Raw genomic sequence first — 21767 nt, 5'->3', positions numbered from 1 at the left:
TTGGAAACAAAGAAATAAAAGTCTTCATTTGCATATGATCTGATTATCTATGTAGGAAATACCAAAGAACCTATAAGAAAAATATTAGTACTAACAAGTAAGCTTTGTAAGGTCACTGGTCACTGGACACAAGATCAATATATGAAAAGAAGTTGTATTTCTGTATCCTAGCAATGAACAATTAGAAAATTGAAATATAAAACTGTAAAATATATATCAAAAGAAACTACATACTTAGAAATAAATCTTAGAAACAAAACATGCAAGATTTACATGCCAAAAACTATAAAGCATTGGTGAAATAAGTCAAAGAAGATTGAAATAAATTGATAGATATACCATGTTAATGGATTGGAAGACTCAATATTGTTAAGCTATCAACTCTCCCCAAATTGATTGATCAACAGATCCAACACAATCCCAATAAAATTCCAGCATGACTTTTTTTGTAGAAATTGACAAGCTGATTTTAAAATTTATATGGAAAAGCAAAGGGATTAGAACAGCCAAATGTTAGTAAGAACAAAAACTTGGAGGACTCACAATACCTGATAGATTTACTATAAAACTACCATATTGGAGAAAGGATAAATAGGTCAATGGAAGAATAGAAAGTCAAAAAACAGGCCTGCACATACATAGTCAATTGATTTTTGACTAAGATACCAAGGCAATTCAATGCAAAAGAATGAACTTCAATCCTATCTTGTACCCTAGTAAAAATTAACTCAAAGTGCATCAGTGGTTGCCAGGGATAGAGAGTAGGGGGAAATACTGACTACAAAGAGATATGGGGGACTTTTGAGAGTCAGTTATAACACTGCTCTATATCTTGATTGTAAAGGTGGCTGTCAACACTCTCAACAATAGCCAAATTGTGGAAAAAGCCTAAATGTCCATCAACTGATGAATGGATAAAGAAATTGTGGTTTATATACACAATGGAGTACTACGTGGCAATGGGAAAGAATGAAATATGGCCCATTGTAGCAACGTGGATGGAACTGGAGAGTGTGATGCTAAGTGAAATAAGCCATACAGAGAAAGACAGATACCATATGGTTTCACTCTTACGTGGATCCTGAGAAACTTAACAGAAACCCATGGGGGAGGGGAAGGAAAAAAAAAAAAAAAGAGGTTAGAGTGGGAGAGAGCTAAAGCATAAGAGACTCTTAAAAACTGAGAACAAACTGAGGGTTGATGTGGGGTGGGAAGGAGTAGGTGATGGGCATTGAAGAGGGCACCTTTGGGGTGAGCACTGGGTGTTGTATGGAAACCAATTTGACAATAAATTTCATATATTAAAAAAAATACAAAAAAATAGCTAAAGATAAAAAAAAGATGGCTGTCAAAACTCACAAAAGGTAAATTTACTGCTTGTAAATTATGCATTAAAATACGTAATAACATGCATAAAACATAACTATTTTTTAAAAAAGGAAAAAAAGGTCTATTTTAGCTGAGGACTATCTAGAAAGAAAAACATTAGTTGGTAATATCCAAGCAGTTATATGCATATAATCACAAGTTGGTTTATGAGCAGGATAAAACTGAAAGAGGAAAAAAACTGAAGTGCCCCAAGATGTGACTTAAGTATTTGCATAAAAAAGGTTCCCTCATCTGCATTTGGATGCAGCTTGGAAACAGGGTGGAAATCATAAGATCTGTCTTTCCTTCCCTAAATGCAAACAAGGAAGCATTTTAGATGACCAGTTAATGAAATTTTCAATCTGGAAACCATACTGAACATCTTTACTTGTAATGTCCTGCCAAAGTCTCTAAATTCAACAATGACTTCTCTTATTCCCAAGTATGTTCTTTGTTTATTGCTTTCTACCTCAGTAAATGGTACCATCATCCACCGGTTGTTCAAGTAAGAAATCTGGGTACTAATTTTGACTCCTCCCTCTGTCTTACCTGCCCCATCCGTTTTATTACCAACTCCTGATAATTCTATCCCTCAAATATAGCATCTCTGCTATAAACCAGAAAATAACATGGAACTGGAAGTTGAACGTGACTGGATGACAGGGTGAAAGAGAGTGGTCTGAGATGCAGCTGGTGAGGTAAGCAAGGACCATGTTAACTGTTCTGATGTCTCTGCGCATCTCAAACACATCTCAAATAGGTACTAGTTTCTCCATCCCAACTTCTATCATTCTAGTATAAGTTACCACTTCTTTCCTCCAAATTACTTCAGTGTTCTTGGGTCTCCCTACATCTGTTCTTATTTCCCTTTCATTTTCTACACTGCAGTTAGAGTGCTCTAAAAATATCGCTCTGAAAAAAAAATGCTATTCTGATCAGATATTATTCCTTCCTTAAAACCCCTTAATACACTTTCTTTAGCACAAACATCAAAGTAATTAATATGGTCCCTGTTTACTACAGCAGCCTCACCTCATACCACTCATTTTTTCATATTCTTGATCCAGTCATGCTCAATGTCTAGCTTCACAGCAGAGAGGTTATGTCTGTTCTATATATATGGTTCCCTCAGTCTACAGTATCCCTCTTTCTACCCACCATTGAACCTAAACTTGTCTAGCTTGTCTCTTTTCCTTCAGGGGAAGCTAACATGGCACTTCCAGGAAGCCTTCCATGATTTTTCATGTCTACTAAGTCCACTCACTGCCTGCTCTTACAGCATAGTTCATCTCCAAGTACTTGTGGCACAATAAAAAGATAAATATTTGGTCTTTGTCCCTGGTTTCTGGTACATAGCTCCTTAAACTCCTGGAATCTCCTGAGTGATAAGAGTGCCTTCTGTATACTAATGAGATGACTGGTAGCTGTGGATGCCTAGATTGCTTCAAGTTGGGGGCTCGTCATTACAAAGATCAGGTCATGCTTAGAGGCTCTACCCTCCCCTGCTTGCCCTTCATCCCCAACTTCTAGGGAGGGGAGAAGGGCTAGAGATGGAGTATAATCACCAATGGCCAATGATTTAATCAATCATGGTTACATAATGAGACTGCCACAGAAGCCCTGAAGCAGCCAGGTTCAAGGAGCTTCTGAGTTGGTGAACACACTGAGGTACTGGGAAGGTAGTGTGCTGGGAGAGGACAAGGAAGCACCCTTCTCCCTCCATACCTTGCCCTGCTCATTTTTTCCGATGTCTGTTCCTGAGTTGGATCCTCTTCTAAACAGGCAAATATAAAGTTCCAGGAGTTGCTCCTGGTGCATTGTCAAACTGCTGGGGGATTGGTCACGGGAACCTCTGACTCTGCCAAGTCAGACAGAAGGGTAGGTAACTGGACATTCCACTTGCAACTGATGTTTGAAGTAAGGGTAGGCTCATGTGAACGAGCCCTTGAACCTGTGGAATCTGACGCTAACTCCTGATAGTCAGTGTCAGAATTGAATTACTGGACACCCAGCTGGTGTCAGAGTACTGACAGAATTAGTGTCAGACCTGGTGTTGGAAAAGATACCACGCATTTGGCGCCAGAAAGAACTTGAGAATACTTATTCAAAGTCTGTTTGTAACTTCATTGGTTGTGTACTCCATGAGACAAATTCGTGTCTACTACTATACTCCCAGCATTTAGCACAGTGCCTGGCATGCTGTTTTGTACATACTTGACAAATATAAATGAACGTCTACCACCAGAGTATAAAAATTCTGAACCGTTATCTGGGAGAAACTAGGTCAAAGTTTTTTTCTGGGTCTACCTCTGACGCAGCACTGAAAGCTGACAGAACAAGGACAGAAGATCAACAGGTTCCACTTTTCACTAAGTGAAATGTTAAGGCCAACTACAAGGTGGGGGCACAGAGGAAGGAGCAAGAAATGGCAACCGTGACACCTCTTCTCACTCCGAAGAGGAAATAAATTGAGAATAGAATAATGATCAAGTGCTGGTCCTAGCAGCGGCTCCTCCTCCACACTGGGCCCCTCGTGTTGCCAAGTTCTGTTCTCCCAAAAGTTATTAAGCAACAGAGTTCAAATGCACCACTGCCTGCTTAAGAAGGAAAAAAGAAAGGCTGTCAAATGAACAACAGTTGTATCTAGTCCATGAGTCGAACTCCAAAGGCAATGACAAATTCTCAAATGAACACTACTGCATCAAGTTCTTTGAAGAAAGTTACCCAGCTGAGAGAGCCACGCACAGAGCACATGTGCACTTAGCTTGTCCACTGGTCCCACTGAAGAGGGACAGCTCTGCTCTCGAGCACACAGGTAGCCGTCAGTACTTGCTGACCTCTTACTTTGTCAAAGGCTTAAGGAGGCTCATGTATGTACATCCCCCCCCCCCCCCCCACACCCCACCTTCAAGTAGATCTTAAACTTTTTCAGAGAAGAAAATGTCTTCTGCCTTTAAAATGTCTTAAATCCCTATTTTCAGCGTAGGGCAAGGAGGAGAAGTTCTTCAAATACTAAATAGAACTGAACAGAAGGTGTCATGCACTAGATACCAACGAGGTAAAGTTGCTGAGGTCTACAAGAAAAACGAGGCCAGGCCCGAAAGACCCTGGTAAGAAAAGACTATCTCCATCTTGCCGTGAAAACAAGTCTTACCTGTGACGGGGCTGTCTTCCCCTTTTTAATTTCAGATGAATTTTCACTTAATTTCCCTGCTTTGTTACTTGAGCTGCATTTGTAGCATGTCCATCTTGTCTGCCCCTCAGTTTCTATGGTGCACTCTTTGTTTTGCAGACAGAATGAGTGATACAAATGGCCACAGCTGCAAAATAAAGGCAACCAATTTGCACTTTTCCTTAACATAAAATCTCCAAACATAAGCTATGCTAGAGTGTATTTATAAGTGGCAAAGACTTCCGGTAAGTTGTAATACACTGACTGTTGTATAGTTAAGAAGAAAGGAAATTTACTTGTTGCCGTCCTCTCTTTTTTAAAACCCAGACTCACGTATTTGCACACCTATGTTGGGAGCAGGAACAGAATCACAATTCTCTTGACTACAAACCACGTGGGAGATGACTTGAACTTCTGTTCGTTTCTCAAACTATGAAATGTTTTTAGCAAGTATGAAAAAAATGCAATTGGGGAAAGCCCTAATGATTTAAGTAGCTTGGTAACAACATGAGTGGTCTGCCTCATCAAATCCAAGGCAACAGTTGTGATTTGATTAATACAAAACTGTCAGGGCTGCAGTAATTCTTACACTATTCCTAAGAAGAAACTCCCTGCTGATTGCTAAGTGAGCCTCCCTAAAGTGAGTGTTGAATATAATTCTCTGTCATCTTTACTGATTGCTCCTCAACTCTCCAGCCTGAAATGTTGGACTACCTCAGAAGTCAATTCTTTTCTACAGTCTTTACAGTCTTTCTCTACTTTTTTTCTTCTAGAGCTACGCTTGCTCTTTCAGTGATTACTCCAGTTCCACAGCTTTAAAATGCCACCTATGTGTGGATGGGATATCTTACAGGCATCTCAACTCTAACATGTGTCAAACCAAATTCTTGACTTCACTCTGCTCTACCCCAACTGCATTGCTCTCATCCAACCTTTCCCACCTCAACAACTACATTCTTCCAGTTTCTCAGGCCAAAAAGTTTGGCATCATCCTTCACTATTCTCTTTCTTTCACACCTCACATGCAATCTATAAACAAATCTTACCAGCTCTACCTTTAAAATATGTCCAGAATCCTACCACTTCTTACTTCATTACTATCACCTTGGGCCATCTCTCACTTGGATTACTGCAATAACCTAAATGGTTTCCCTGCTTTCACCCTTGAACTTCTGTAGTCCATTCTCAACATAGCAAAGAGATCCTTAAGACACAGGCCAGACGTCAAACCTATCCTCAAAACCATCCAATGGCTTCTCATCTCAGAGTAAAAGTTTAACCCTTTATAATGACCCAGTTGCTATATAATTTGGCCTCTGTTCTTCTGAAGTCAACTGTTATCATCTTCCCTTTCCTTCACTCTGCTTCGCCAGCACAAGCCTACTCACTCATTACTCTCCAAGTATGTGACCAAGCTCTAGCCTCAAGGTGTCTGCCCTTGCTGATCCTCTGCCTGGGGCACCCCCCTGATACTGCACGGCCACTTCCCTTAGGTCTCTACTCAAATGTCACTAAACCAGTGAGACTTTCCCTAGTTACTCTTTAGAAATTAGTAGCTCCCAACATTCCTTTACACCATATTTTATTTTATTCATGGTAATTATTACATTTTTAAAATTTTTAAATTGTTATTAAGTCACCTTAACAGTGATGCCTTCCAAGACTACTCTGTATAAAATATCTCCCCCCACCAAACACTCTTTCGTGGGCTTTTTGTGTGATGAGAGCTTCTTCCCCTTCCAACTACCAAATCTGCTAATCTTCCTGTGTCTATACTAATAGAAGTTATAACACTTATATAGCTCTTGCTATGTCAACACGATTACAAGTATCTTATGTAATTTATCTCATTTAATATTCGCAATAAGCTAAGAAAAAGGTACCATTATTATCCCAATTTACAGATAAGGAAACTAAGATGTAAAGAGATTAAATAACATGTTCAAAGTCTCACAGCTAGCAAGTGGCAGAAACAGGATGGGAACTCAAAAAGTGTGGTATCTTTTATTGCCTTTACCCCATATATTCTCCCAAACCCTAAGCAGAATGTAAGGTCTATGAGGGCAGAACTTTGCCCTGTTTTGTTCACTGCTAGAAAGACTGACTAGAGCTGTGTATCCACATGTATACCTGCCTGGTAATACCATACATGTCGCACACTGTACGTGTAACATTTCCTTCCCTTGATTACCTAAAGACAATGATTTCATCCACCATTTCTTGGCGTCTCTTGTACTGCTGCAAACAAATAGAGCAGTAATCCTGCTTGGGATTCAGTCCTCTGGTGACTGAAGCTCTCAGGTTACACAATGACCAATGGAGATCTTGGTTTAGAAGGCTAGTAGTTGTTTCCAGCAGAGTCTAGGAAAGACCAAAACAGAAACCAAACACACAAAAATGGTTCTTTAAGTGAAAGAGATGGGAGGAGGTGAATGAGGAGAGACACTTGTTTGGTTTTTTACCACAAACAACTGAAATTAGAATATACTATCTGGGGCACCTGGGTGGCTCAGTCGGTTAAGCGGTCGACTTTGGCTCAGGTCATGATCTCGTGGTTTGTGAGTTCGAGCCCCGCGTCGGGCTCTGTGCTGACAGCTCAGAGCCTGGAGCCTGTTTCAGATTCTGTGTCCCCCTCTCTCTGACCCTCCCCCGTTCATGCTCTGTCTCTCTCTGTCTCAAAAATAAATAACTGTTTAAAAAAAAAAAGAATATACTATGAAGGCATAGCATTAATAAAAACAAACCCCAAATACTCCCAAATTTAAGTGGTTAACTTTAATGTGCAAGAAATGACAAGGGCATACATCGAGAGTCTCAAAATATTTATTAAAAGGCTATCATTAGTTTCTACTGAGAAATGTGTGCTCTGCCATTCTGTGGCTTAACTCAGCACTGATGGCTTTCGAATGACTAGATAAATACAAACCTATTTTTTAATTACATTTTTCTAATAAGTTCCCTCTGAATGGCTCAAAGTGTTACAACAAACAACCAAAAACTCCGATTTTTTTTTTTTTTTTATAGAAACTGCATCCATGGCAATATTTCAAATAACCTTTCACTGAAAAAGCTAATGGCTGTTCCTCAGTTTTCATCTCCCTTGGGCAGAAAGATCACATTTTCCTGATCAGCACTTACAAGTCATTTGAATCTACTTAAGACTGTGACATCTGTCAGTAAGTCACATAAAGACATTTTCATAGCTATCACATTAAGTCTTTTTAATACTTTGTGTGCTTATGTTGCTTACATACTCTAATTCTCAACATTCATATCTATCATTCAGATGTGCAGCTGGGCTCTTTTTTGTCAGTCCCAAAGGGGAAGACATACTGCCCATCCTCCTTGCTATAAGCCTAGTCCTTTAATTTTACCTGTAATGGAGAATTTTTAGGTCTAACAGTCTTACCACTGTAATTCTTTCCAATCAACCCTATCTTTTCCTGCTCTTCCAAAGTTTGCAAACATTTTCTGCCTTGTTCTCAGCCTCCCTTCTGCCAACACGGAGTGCATGCCTGCAGGGATATCTGTTTCACTGGGCTATGCTTGGCAAAACTGTAGTTCTTCATCACCCTAAGAAAAGCTCTGTCACCCCAATTTTTCTTTTTTTCTCTCAGATTATTAAGGAAGCAGATACTGTATCTACCATACCTAAATGGTGCTTTTCTTAGGTGGCTTCATGAGTCACTTTGAAGTATACTAAGAAAAAAATCTGTATACCATGTTGGCTCCTACTGAGAATCAATGCTATAGGCAGTTTTGAGTTAAACAAAGACTAATGACCACTTTTGGTTAGTGGCAATCATCTGCTTCAGAACGTTTGAAAGAAAATTCATTTAATTTTATTTTGCAATTTCTATACTCATGCTGACTCTTCCTTTTCATGGTTACATTCTTCCATTCAATTATTTTCCAGAATATTTCTCACACTTTTCACTTAGAAAAAAAGAACTGTTCCATTCCCAATGAATAAAATGAGTCCAAATTTGATACATTTCCACATTCTACAATATCTCTGTGTGTGTATACACATATTAATTAAGGCCAAGAGATTTATAAGCTTTTAAAAAACATACACTTCAATCTACCAAACTTCCATTAAATAGGAATTTTTAAAGAAAAAGTATGGGTGCAAAAAAAAAAGAAATAGCTTCTTTTTACCTTAGGACAGCCTCAGAAATAGAAAGCTTACTTGTTCATAGTTAAAGGTATCCAACATTCCCAGAATGAGTCCCTGGATTTCTCCAAGTTTTCCTTTTCCGTAAACTGGATCCTAATGAGAAAAAAGTTGCAAACGTGTAATTTTGTTCTTGATATTTTAAAATCACTTTAATATATAAGTTATCAGAAAGAGCCAAATACTCAAGTACTTTTCTACAGTCACAAAATATTTATTCTTTCATGAACCTTCCACTAGAAATGTGTATCAGTCTCCCTCTGTCCATCATAAATATTTTGAAAAAAAAGATAAAATAAAATTTAAGTGATATGAGCCCCTTACCTAATAATCTTTTTGCAAGTGTAATTAAAGTTCACCCTGGTTTTGTTTCTGCAAGAAGCTTCCTCTCCTTCTTTATATTAAACATCACCCATGCCTCTCTGAGCTCTTATTTATCTGCTACATTAAAACTATGTCCACCTGAATGCCAGAATCTGTCCAACAACCCCTTCTATGACCCACACCTGGCCCCCTCCTGGCTCCCACCAACTAAATCGTTTCAGTTTAGGAGATTAATTTTTGGATCCAAGGAGCAACTTTCAGTTTTTTAAAGCTTTTTTCAATAAAGTCACTACTGATCAACAACACATACTCAGACAACCAATCTCCCCTTCACTGCTTTTCCTATGGGGTATGCCAAGTAACCTGTTTAGTAGGTACAATCTGGAAAAAAACCTGAAATGTATAAAAACAATTCAAAAAATAGACACAAAAAACTGAAATCCAGCCACACAGAGATAAACACTGTTGATATTTTGATGCACATTTTTCCAGTCTTGTTTCTGGGAAAGGAGACAAAGGGCAAGAGGGAGAGATGTATTTCTTAGTGTACAAAATTTGAGCATTTTACATACTTTTATAACAGTATATTGTGAGAAGTTTGCCATATCAAATATTTCATAACAGCTACAGAATATGAATCATGTAAAAATATCACTTGTCATTCAACCCTTCTCTACTGCTGGACATGTAAGTTTGCCTCCCCCTTCCTAACTCCCACTCACAATTGTCAAATGCTGGTGGCTGTAAATTTTAGTCTAAATCTCTCATTCTTTCTTTAGAGATTTCTAGAAAGGGAATTACAGATTCAAAGAAGGTTTTTATGGGTATCGATATATACTGCCAAATTGCTCTACCGCTAAGTTGTATTATGCAACTTTTATCTCCATTGGCCTATTTGATCATTTTACCGCACCTTTGGCTAGGCCCAGAATTATAATTAAAACATTGCTAATAAATGATTATGTCAAATCTATTACTTTACTCTAATATGGGATTATGTCTGACATAAATGATTCTCCCATGCCAAACAGGGGAGCCCAACCATACAGTAATGACGAATATAGCTATTTATTTAAGTGGGTAGCACATGCCAAGCACGGTACTCCGTACTTCTTATATGTACCATATCATTACACTCCTTCCAGAACATTTATAAATGAAGAAATTCAAGCTCAGAAAGGTTAAGTAAAATTCTCTAAGATCACAAAACTATTACACAGATAAACTGGGATTTGAACCTAGGTACTTCAGAAACCATGTTTTTAATTAATATGTTATACTGGTCTCCCAAGTTAGATACATAGACTGATAAACTAAATAATAAGCTAATGTTTGCTGGAAAATGTAGGTAACCTTTCTGGCTACTTCTTAGAGAGTGGCAGTTATTAAAATCTTGGTGCATTAAAAAAAAAAAAAAAAAGAGGTTAGAGTGGGAGAGAGCCAAAGCATAAGAGACTGTTAAAAACTGAGAACAAACTGAGGGTTGATGGGGGGTGGGAGGGAGGGGAGGGTGGGGGATGGGTATTGAGGAGGGCACCTTTTGGGATGAGCACTGGGTGTTGTATGGAAACCAATGTGACAATAAATTTCATATATTAATAAAAAAAATAAAATAAAATTTGACTGTAATAAAAAAAAAGAGTAATTCGGAGTTTAGATGTTAAGAAAAGACTGTAAAACAGGAAAAACATTGGAGAGAGGTTCAGGAATGTGAGAAGAAACTGTTTTTCTGCTCTTATGCCACATAGTCTGAGTATTTGCTTCCTTTTCTCTTCTAGGCTCTGATGATGGCTCCTGAAGACTGGGTGGGCACAGTTTCTAACCGAGATTGTTTTTCAGTACTTTCAGTTGGGTGAGAGCAGCACAAGATACTAATCTTTTATTAGAAAAACAACTCAGGCCATATACTCACCAGATAATTTTTTGTTTTCTTTTTTTTGCATAAAAATAGATACATGTTAATGCTTCTAAGCTTATACTCAATTATGCTTTTGGTCAAGCTCTTAATAAGTACACCTATTTGTCAAAGTATCAAGAGACAGTGTAATACTTTATTACAAAAAATATGTATTACAGTATCTACCATACTATATACATCCGATACACTAATAAGCTCTAGCCCAGAAAAGCTCTGTCATTTGTTTATGACAAGGGTGGTTTGGAGAATAAAAAGGTCTTTAAAAGGTTAAATTCTGGGGAAAGGAAAAAATCTTTATAGGTCATGTCTATATTTGTATCAGTACATTTCACTTTAATATGCATAATTTAAAAGCAAAATCATGAAAATTACCTCATGCTGTGGCAACATATAAATTATAGAATGCAAAAGGGAGCTCAAGGCTTCTAGCACAGCATGTACACAATCCACTAGCTTTTCCAATTATTTCCCAAAGATGTCAGTTAGATTCTTTAGCAATGAATAACTACTGAGGTTTCTCTTCAACTCATTTTTTAAAAAGTTCTTTGGCAAAAGACGTGATGACCACTTTCCCCCATCTTGCTTTTTCTGGAACCTACTGTAGCATGTGTGAGGTTTGTTTTATAATTAAAATCGTTACTAATCAAGCATTACTTTAAAATATGAATAATGCCCTCAGCAGGTTAGCATATAAATCATTTGTTTGCTTTAATTTCCTCAGTAAGACAGTCATAAACAGCTTCCCAGAACACAAGAATTACTTTTTGCCATAGAGTAAAGATCAATAAAACCAAGGGGAAGACAAAATATATGTAACATATACATGTTCCCTTAAAAACACTAACTTACCATCTAATGTTCATGGAAGAAGCCTGCACAATTCAGGTGCCAGGCATCAGTTTGAATAAACATTTAGAGGTCAAGAAGATCTTTGAGAACCTCTTATCATGAGAACATCTCCTCTGGAAAAACTAATTATGTGAGCAACTGCTCGTCTAAATAACTGTCACTCCCTCTCTTCTCTCCAAGGGGCCTGATAAAGGGAGGTGGATCTGAAGTACACCAGGGCTGGTGTGGGCTGGTGTTAGGTATGGGAGGCCTAAAATTTGGAGTTCAGTTAATGTTCTAGCTATGCCCACCTAATAAGTGAGTAAACTAAGGAAAGTTAGTGTATACAGAGATCAAAGGAGATAAAGAACACAAAAGTGCTTTATAAACTGCTTAGAACTACCCCAAAACATGAGGTGATTGAGCCAACTAATATTTGTTGAGTATGGACTATGAACATAGGAAATGTTCTAGAAAATATTCTACTGGAGAAAACTTACAGTGCATTAAAAACTGGGGCAGACAAAAAAATGATAAGGGACAAGATTTCAAAAAAAAACAAAAAACGGGGATGCCTGGGTGGCTCAATCAGTTAAGTTTCCAACTTTGGCTAAGGTCATGATCTCAGGGTTCGTGAGTTCCAGCCCCGCATCGGTCTCTGTGCTGATAGCTCAGAGCGTGGAGCCTGCTTCAGATTCTGTGTCTCCCTCTCTCTTTGCCCCTTCCCTGTTCATGCTCTGTGTCTCTCAAAAATAAACAAACATTAGAAAAAAAAAATGCCCCAAATCCTAAGAACATAAAAATTCCGGTTAGAGTTCTTGATAACTTAAATGTAAAGGATCAGTACCTTGAAAGACACTATCTACCAAAACTCATACAAGGGGAAATAAACAAGGCCTGTGTCTCTTAACCAAACCGAATCCTTAATTAAGAACATTTCAAAACAGAAGGCACCAGGCCCACATGGTTTTTCATTGGTTTATTCTACCAAATATTTAAGAAGAAATTATATCAATATTCTACAATGTTTCAGAAAACAGAAGAAAAGAAAACATTTTCTACTTATTTGATGAGGCCAGCATTACCCAGACAAAACCAGACAATCTCTATCAAAATGCTAGCAAGTTATTTTAAGCATAGAGACAAAATTATTCTATAGTTTATATGGAAAGGCAAAAAACCCAAAATAGCTAACACAATACTGAAGAAGGACAAGATCAGAGGACTGACACTACCTGACTTTTGGATTTACTATGAAGCTACAATAATCAAGACAATGTCACAATGGCAAATGACTAAACAAATAGATCACTGGAAAAGAATAGAGGACTCTGAAATCATGCCCCATAAATACAGTCAACTGACCAAAGGCTATTCAGTGAAGAAATGGACAGTCCTTTCAACAAGTGGTGCTGGAAGAACTGGACATCCACATGGAGAAAAAGAACTCCAGACACTGACCTTCTATCTTTCACAAAAATTAACTCAAAATGGATCATAGACCTAAAATGTAAAATGCCAAACTTTATAACTTCTAGAACACGGAGAAACAAATCTAGGTGATCCTGGGTTTGAGGATGAGTTTTTAGATACAACACTAAAAGCACAATCCATTAGGGTGCCTGGGTTGCTCAGCTGGTTAGGCTTCCAACTCTTGATTTAGGCTCTAGTCACAATCTCATGGTTCGTTAGGTTGAACCCTGCATTGGGCTCTGTGCTGTGCGGAGCCGGTTTGGGATTCTCTCTCTGCCCCTTCCCTGCTCGTGTGCACACATGTGCATGCTCTCTCTCTCAAAATAAACATTAAAAAATAAATAAATAAAACACAATCCATGAAAAAAAAACCCTGAAAAGTTGGACCTCATTAAAATTAAAAAACTTCTGGGGCGCCTGGGTGGCTCAGTCGGTTGAGTGTCCAGCTTCGGCCCAGATCATGATCTCACAGTTCGTGAGTTCAAGCCCCACATCGGGCTCTGTGCTGACAGCTCGGAGCCTGGAGCCTGCTTCAGATTCTGTGTCTCCCTCTCTCTCTCTGCCCCTCCCCAGCTTGCGATCTGTCTCTGTCTCTCTCAAAAATAAATAAACATTAAAAAATTTATCAATCAATCAATCAATCAAATTAAAAAACTGCTTCATGAAAAGATCTGTTGAGAGCATGAAAAGACAAGCTACCAACTGGGAGAAACAAGGGCAAAACATATCTGACAAAACACTTGTATAAAAAATATACAAAGAACTCTTAAAACTCAACAATAAAAAGAACCTCCAAACCCAACTAAAAAGCGGGCCAAAGATCTGAACAGACACCTTACCAACGGGGACACAGATGGCAAATGAGCAACATGAAAAGGTGTTCAATGTCATGGTTCATTAGGGGACTGCACATTAAAACAACGAGAGACCACTACACATCTATTAGAATGATTAAAATCCAAAACACTGGATTTATGGACACTTGCTTTATAGCCCAGAGTATGGTCTTGGTAGATATTGCATGTACAGCTTGAGAAGAATGTGTTGTAATTGATATGTAAATGTCAACTAGGTCAAAGCAGTTAAAATTGTTCAGCAGAAAGGTGTTGTCATCTTTATGTTTGGTCCTCTGCCTTTTTTCTCTGGCTGCTTTTAAGCTTCTCTGTTAATCTCTGATTCTGAGCAATCATGATGCGCCTGGTAGTTTTCCTCATACTGCTCGGGTTTGGGGTTATGGATCTGTGTGCTAACAGTTCTCCATAAATCTGGAAAATATGCAGCCAGTATTTCTTCAAGTAGTTTTTCTGTTCTGACTCCCTGTTTTCAGGATTCCATTTTAATTTGGGCTGTTTGAAATTGTCCCACAGCTGATAACACTGGTTCATTTTTTTTTTCCAATTCATTCTACTTACTTTTATTTTGGATTGTCTATATTGTTATGTCTTCAAATTCACTTATCTTTTTTCTGTTTTGGTGTCCTTGTCTGCTAATTCTAACATCCAATGTCATATCTGGGTTTCATTTTCCAACTTTTTTGCACACCTTGTAATTTTTGATTCAGTGTCATATGCTATTGGGACCTAGATATTTTTTTATTCCTAAAAGCATTTTTAACCTTTGTTTTGGGATGCAATTAAATTACTCGGAAAGTTTGATCCTTTCAGGTCTTGCTTTTAAGATTTGCAAGGCATGGCTGGAGCTATGTGTAGTTTAGGGCTGTTTCCTATTACTGAGTACTTCCGAGTACTTTACCCAATGTTCGGTGAATTATGAGGTCTTCTTCCTTCTAGTCTTGTTGTTGGTCTTGTGTGAGTACAAGTATAATTCCCTCTGATCCTTTCATGTGTTTCTTTCCCTGGCCTCCCTAGTTTCCTGAGATTGTGTACGTTTTGAGGAGGGCCTTTGGTCTATCTCCAGAGTTCTTTTGCCTGGTACTTGCCTGAAAACTCTGGGCATCTTGGACTCCTGACTCTCAGCGCCATCTCCTCAAAGCAATGAATATACTGGAAACTGGCTGTGATACCCCTTCCTGCACTGTTGCCTAGAAAGTCTCTCAAGACATTAAGCTGGGGCAAACACAGGGCTTACTCTGTTTCCTGTCCCTCAGGTATCACCGACCTTCATTGCCTGATACTCAGTGTTTTTTAAAACTATTTCATATACTTTGTCCATTTTTTGGGTTGTTTCAGGCAAAGGAGATAAATCGGGCCTCTGTTACTCCATCTTGGCCAGAAGTGGAATTCTTCCATCCTTGACCTTTTATCCACTCTAAAAATATTAAGTACCTACTGTATGCCAGGTGCCTCTGAGCTAGGTGATGGTGACAGAGTACTAGCAAAGTATAGTCTTATTCCCAAGCCCTTCTGTTCTAATGGTAAATAAAAATCAGTAAATAGGGGCGCCTGACTGGCTTAGTCGGTTAGGATTCCAACTCTTGATATTGGCTCAGATCATGAATTCACTGTCATAAGAGTGAGCCCCCCCCCCCCCAATCAGGCTCTGTGCTGAGCGTGGAGCCTACTTGGGATTCTCGCTCTCCCTCTCTCTCTGCCCCTCCCCTGCTCTCTCTCTCTCTCTCTCTCTCTCTCTCAAAATAAATAAACAAACTTAAAAAAATCGGTAAATAGACCTGATTCTTAGATGTTCTGTAACTCCAATTTTGGCCTTCTGCTTTCTTTGCTAATTTACTTCCTCCTAAAGTTCACTTAGTTTCAAGTATTGAACTACTACTTCTGTGTTGATGACTTCCAAGTCTATGTCTCCACTTTTATCTTTTTCTATAAACTCCAGTCTTGTATTCTCCCATGGCTCATTGTTAGTCAATCACACTAACAAGTTCTTCTTAAATTTCCCTACCTCTAAACATCAAAAAGTCAAGTGGATTCTACTAATTTCCAAATTCATCTTCTCTTAGCCATTCTATGCAACTCAATTAACAAACTTTGAGTACCTAATACATTCTAGGTATTTCTATGCCTTCAGTCTTGATCCCTTTCAATTTATCCTATATAACATACAGGGTGAATGATCTTTCTAAAGAGAAACCTCATTCCATCATTCCTCTGCTTAAAATCCTTTGATGAGAATCTACAAATTTTAAAATTAAATCCAAAGTCCAACCTTATGGTTCACAAAGCAATTAAAGGCACAATCCCTGCAAGTCTCAAATTTCAGCTCCGTGACTCACCTTTATTCTTGTCTTATGTTCCAAGCATACTTAAACATTTGCAACTCCCCCAAATGTACCATGTTTTACCTCACATTCTTTGTATATATAGTTCACTCCGCTTAGAATAGTGCTATCTCCTTTTTTCCCCCTGATTCCTTTAGGCTATTTAAGATTCAGTTCAGACATCTCCTCCTCCAGGAAATCTTCTCAAATTACCCAATCTGTTTCAGAGATAAACTTTCTTTCTTTCTTTTTTTTTTTAAGTTTATTTATTTTGAGAGAGAGTGAGCATGGGAGGGGCAGAGAGAGAGGGAGGGAAGGAGGGAGGGAGGGAGAGAGAGAGAATCCCAAGCAGGCTCCACACTGGCAGCACAGAGCTCAATGTGGGACTCTAACTCATGAACTGTTGAGATCATGACCTGAGCTGAAACCAGGAGTTGGCTGCTCAACCGACTGAGTGACCCGGCGCCCCCAGAGATGTACTTTCATTGGTACTCCTCTGCTAAAGTTATGTAGAAACTCAACTCATTCTAATTTATTCAAAAAACAAAACTATTATGAAGATACTGGGCTCTTCTAGGGCAGGAGCTAAGTCTTTCATCTACATAGGAAATGACCAAACAGGGAAACATATAATAAACGAATAATTAATTAAACTCCTCAAAAGACCAGGCAGTGAAACAACTGAAAAGCTTATATGACATAATAGGAAAGAGAATAAATTAGGAGGTGAGAGACTTCGGTGGTAGCCTGGGTTTTGCCACTAACGGCAGGCCACGTACTAACTTTTCCATACTTCAGTTTCTTCCTTCATCAAGAAATTTCTGTAGTAGCCCTCTCTACCTCAAGAGGTTGTTGTGAGTTTCAAAGGAGATACTATTTGTGAAAACACCTTGAAAAAATAAAAATCTCCATACAAATATAAGGTAGAGTTACTATTACAGTAATCACAGCATGCAAATAAGGAGAACGAACTGAGGTTTGATGGGGGGTGGCCGGGAGGGGAGGGTGGGTGAGGGGTATTGAGGAGGGCACCTTTTGGGATGAGCACTAGGTATTGCATGGAAACCAATTTGACAATAAATTTCATATTTAAAAAAAAACTGCAACAAATTAAAAAAAAACCTGCAACAAATTTAAAAGGAAAAAAAAAAATAAAATAAAAAATAGCATACACTCCTTATTAATGGGAGTAGAAGGTGGCAGGTACTTTTTCTACTACTGATGGTAGAAACATGATAAGAACGCAGTTAAAATGAATGCCAAAAAAAAAACCAAAAACCCAAAATGACTGCCAATATAGCTCAAAATAAAGGGAAGGTTTTCTAATATCAAAAGCCTTCAAAGTCAGGAAGCTTGAAAAACAAAATTTTTAAAATCACCAAGAGAAAAATTGATTTTTATTTATTATAAATTCATGTATCATCAAGCGTGGTTACAGCTCGACATAAAGCAAAATGCATACACTGAGAGAGGAGCCGCTTTCGGCTTTAAGATTTCAGTTTTTCTGATTTACTTGGTAAAGTATTCCTGCCTTATGAAAATATTACTTTATATATGATGAAAAACATTATGACTAAGGTATTCCAAAATGGATATAAGAGAAGCAGTCTATATCAAAGACTTATCCAACACATGATAAGGACCGAATGAGATAATGCATGTAAAGATACATAAGCTGTGATGAGAGACCACGGACGCAGCAGTCTGTATCCGCAGAGGCCCAGACACTTAATACCAGATTGAAGTAGAGCTTGGCGAGCCTTAAAAGAGAGCTGACAGGGACATTCTTTATGGGAGAAAAATCATCTGAAAATTAGAAAGACCAATGGTATCACAGTGCTGTTGGATTTTTTCTTTCTCTTTTTCTTTTTCTTGGCGTGTCTCATGCTGCATAAGATGAAAGAAGACAAAATGGATTCCAAGGATAATTCCCACTGTTTCCCCAAAAATGTTCACAGGTTTTTCACAAAATATACCATAGGGTATTTTTAGTGTTCTTTTGATGATGTTGGGAGTGTTCAGGCCTTTTTGCTGAGGAAAACAGGGTAAAATAATGTTTCCTGCAAAGGCTTTGGACACAAAGTCGGCTAGAATCTAGAACAGGGGATGAAATCTTGAACATAACAACATTTTTTATGATGAGTTAGAAAATTTAAGTTACAACCAATAATTAGGAAATGCCGATATTAACTTCATTTGTAAGTTATCTTTTTTTTTTTAATCTAAAAAGCATATTTAGCTGGAAATAAATCGTGATTCTCTCCCAGTTAGCATATGAATAGGAAGCTTGTACATCTGAATCCCACGATAACAGTGAACATCTGAAGGCTGCACACCCTAACTGAAGCTCATGGGTGTGTGCCAGGCAAACCTAGCCTCCTGGAGCACCAGGAAAGGTTCAAGGACGTCTGTCCTAAGTTAGATATTTAGCAATGCCAAAAATCAACTGCATTACTCTAGAGACCCATGTAAGCATTAGCTTCATTTGCCTGTTATTTAAGCATAACTAAAATATTCATTGAAGTTGATCAACACTGAATCCCGACCCCCTTTTAACTCACCTGTAAGATTCTTTGCAAGATGGATGGAAGGGCAATAAAAGCTGCCATGCTGTTTAGAACTTGCATGGTCAGAGATCTCAGAGCTGTTACAATAACAAAATGTTGACATTAAGGTTAGTTTAAAATAAGAGGTTTTGGTTTTCCCTATAAGTTAGTGAAAAATAGTGCATTTACCTAGCTTCCTAGAAACTTAGCTAACTGGGGCCAGCTGGATATTTTAAAGTTACTGTTGATAACTAACAAAGCTACTATTATTCAAGACAAATGACAGAATTGGTGCCATAGAAAAAACTGAATATAAAAGGGGAGATTAACACTACACTATGATTTCATTAAGAAAAACAGTAATGATAATTTTTAGCAGATAATAATTGGCGATGGTGTAGGTGGACTCAATAAACCTACCTTCAGGGTGTAGATGAGGTGCAGCTGAACCAGACAGCTTCTGAGGGGCCATCATTGCCTCCAATAATGGAAACCAGAGTGCCTATAATGTCAGAGGAAACCACAGCGCTCTGTTATTTTTAAGATTAACATCAGCATAGTGTTTTACAGGTTGAAATGTGCCTCTGACATACATTTGTTTGCAAAAAAAAATTTTTTTTTAAAGAAAAGATGGAACACTTGACTGGGAAGAGAAAAGACAGTAAGAAACAATGACCATAGCTCAAACAGATGTCTTTACCATGCACCCTGGGAAAATAAAGAAACTGAAGTCAGTAAGTCTAGACATTGGAACTATAATGTCCTGTGTCTCGGGAGAAGGTAGGTTCAAAGCAGAACGGCAGAGCCTCCAGTCAGGTTCTTGTATACTATGCTATAAAACCATCACTGACCAAGTCTAAATAACCCTATATACTGCAGGAGAGAACAGAGAACAGCCCCCTCCACTACCTCATCCCCACCCCCTCCCCCATTTCTCTTTAGTGATGTCAAGCAAGATCAATGAATGAAGGTTATCCAAAATTTGTTCCCTCTCTCAAGCATTATTTTGTATTTCCTTAGTCATCACAGACCAAGAAGTAGAAGTTAACATTTCAATTAACATTTCCAACCACGTCAGTAGATAAACAGATCATCATTTATTCCTATTATGTTGGGTGCTCTATTAAATGATTTACACAAATTTTTTCATTTCAATCTTGTAACAGCCTTACACCATAAGCATGACCTTCACTTGAGATAAGAACTGAAATTTAGAAAAGTAATTTGCCAAAGATCACACCGTCAGTAAACTGGTGCTGTGACTCCAAAATCTGTGTTTCCCTAAGCCTTGGGAAAAATCTTTATCATCAAAAATCAAACTAATACATTTCAAAACTTCGACTACGGTTTCTTGTTGGGTAATCATTTACAAAAGCTTTATTTAACTCTATGTCTTCGGAGGAACCTATTCCTGCAAACATCTGGGAATCATGAAGAAAGGTCAGAGCAGAACAAGAGTGGTTCTAGGAAGCTCTGTAAATACAGAAGGGAAATGTGTCGCCCATTACCTGACACTGTACAAGTCCTATGGCAGTGGAGATACGGGAGCCCCTTAAGGCAAAGGAGACTTTCCCACTAGGTGACCTCCCAACTGAAGAGCTCTATTGAAGAGCTAAGATTTTATACTGATGACTTTTCATGCATTCCAGTTCATAAGATACTGGTTTTAACTTGGTTTTTATTTTATTGAAATTTTAATTTATTTTATCTAGTACTCATGAACTTTTAATCTTGTATTTTATTCTGAGATAGCTTTACTTAGCTTACCTTTTAGTTGCCTATTTTAGCTTGTTTTTATAACCACATCATTTATTTCTGTGTATTTTAATTGTGTAATTTAATTGTATATGGCAAAATTTTTACCTTGTTTTTTATATTTATTATGTTTATAAATTTGGTTTTTAAATTTTCTTATTTAATCCAGCCAATTTAGAAGAAATACCTTTGTAAAGATTAGTTGTTTAATGAGTATAAATGGCAGCCTGGGGGGAAGCATGGTTGTAAGAGGTAATAGCCATGAAATGTGTTCACACCCTACTTCCAGGAGTTATTCTTCTTTAACTAAATCTCCACATGAACCATCCCCTGAAAGCAACACAACTAAACTTGAATTCCTTTGTTATGTTATGTAATAAACAGCTTTCTTCTTAGGGAATTATATGCACAACAAAGCCAGATTCTTTATTATATGTGTATCAGGAAAGCCTTGTAAACAGATAAAGGTAGGACAGGTAGAGATTCAACTTGAGAAAGGACAAACAGCCCAACTTCCTGCAGTCTGACTTTTACGTAGATACTCGTAACATTAAATCTTGTGAAGACAACTTTTAGAAAAAGATACTACAAACAGTTCATCATTAAACTTTCGAGTACTTCAAATATCCTAGTTAGTTTAGTGTCTGTGGCAACAGCTTTTGCTCTTCCTCTCCAAAACAAAACAAAAACAAAGCAAAGAGAATCAAGGCAAACAACCATGAAAATCCCCCAAACTTAATGTTTTGGTATCACACAAAATCAGTCTAGCATTTTTCAGACAATAAAGAAATTAACATTCAAATATTTTTGTTGTTGTCATAAAACTTGTTCAGAAATGAAGCAGAAACCAGTTGTTGGAGAGTGGGGTCACAAAGAGAGTAGTGAGCATGTGTGTGTCCGCACGCGTGTGTGTGTGTGTCTAAGACAAGGATAGACAGACAGACTTTTCTTACAGGCAGCCAGTGAATGGTATAATAATAGTCTTACAGAATGAAAATTTCAAAGGATAGGAAGAAGTCTAACATCTAATACCT

At 37.9% G+C, this 21767-nt stretch overlaps 1 protein-coding gene across 8 annotated transcripts in view; it reads right to left on the bottom strand.

Annotated features, from left to right (window-relative positions):
- VPS8 (VPS8 subunit of CORVET complex) overlaps nt 1-21767 on the bottom strand; it is a 251993-nt gene that overhangs the window by 53244 nt on the left and 176982 nt on the right. For 6 of the 8 annotated variants that reach the window (XR_009262061.1, XR_009262062.1, XM_058730711.1 and 3 more), the window contains 5 exons: nt 19399-19480; nt 18994-19076; nt 8733-8813; nt 6732-6901; nt 4523-4688 (listed from right to left, as the gene is read on the bottom strand). Coding sequence is in view for 6 of the 8 variants with exons in the window: in XM_058730711.1 (XP_058586694.1) it covers nt 4523-4688; nt 6732-6901; nt 8733-8813; nt 18994-19076; nt 19399-19480 (582 nt within the window). In the remaining 2 variants the exon portion in view is untranslated. Of the gene's footprint in view, nt 1-4522; nt 4689-6731; nt 6902-8732; nt 8814-17798; nt 18320-18993; nt 19077-19398; nt 19481-21767 lie in introns of those variants that run through there. The other 2 variants (XM_058730717.1, XM_058730716.1) reach the window with 2 other exon arrangements.

This window comes from Neofelis nebulosa, chromosome 5 (genome assembly GCF_028018385.1).
Source record: "Neofelis nebulosa isolate mNeoNeb1 chromosome 5, mNeoNeb1.pri, whole genome shotgun sequence".
In the NCBI taxonomy this organism is placed as follows: Eukaryota; Metazoa; Chordata; class Mammalia; order Carnivora; family Felidae; genus Neofelis; species Neofelis nebulosa.
Note: the sequence above shows the minus strand (reverse complement) of the source record. Positions and strands in the feature narration are given on the sequence as shown.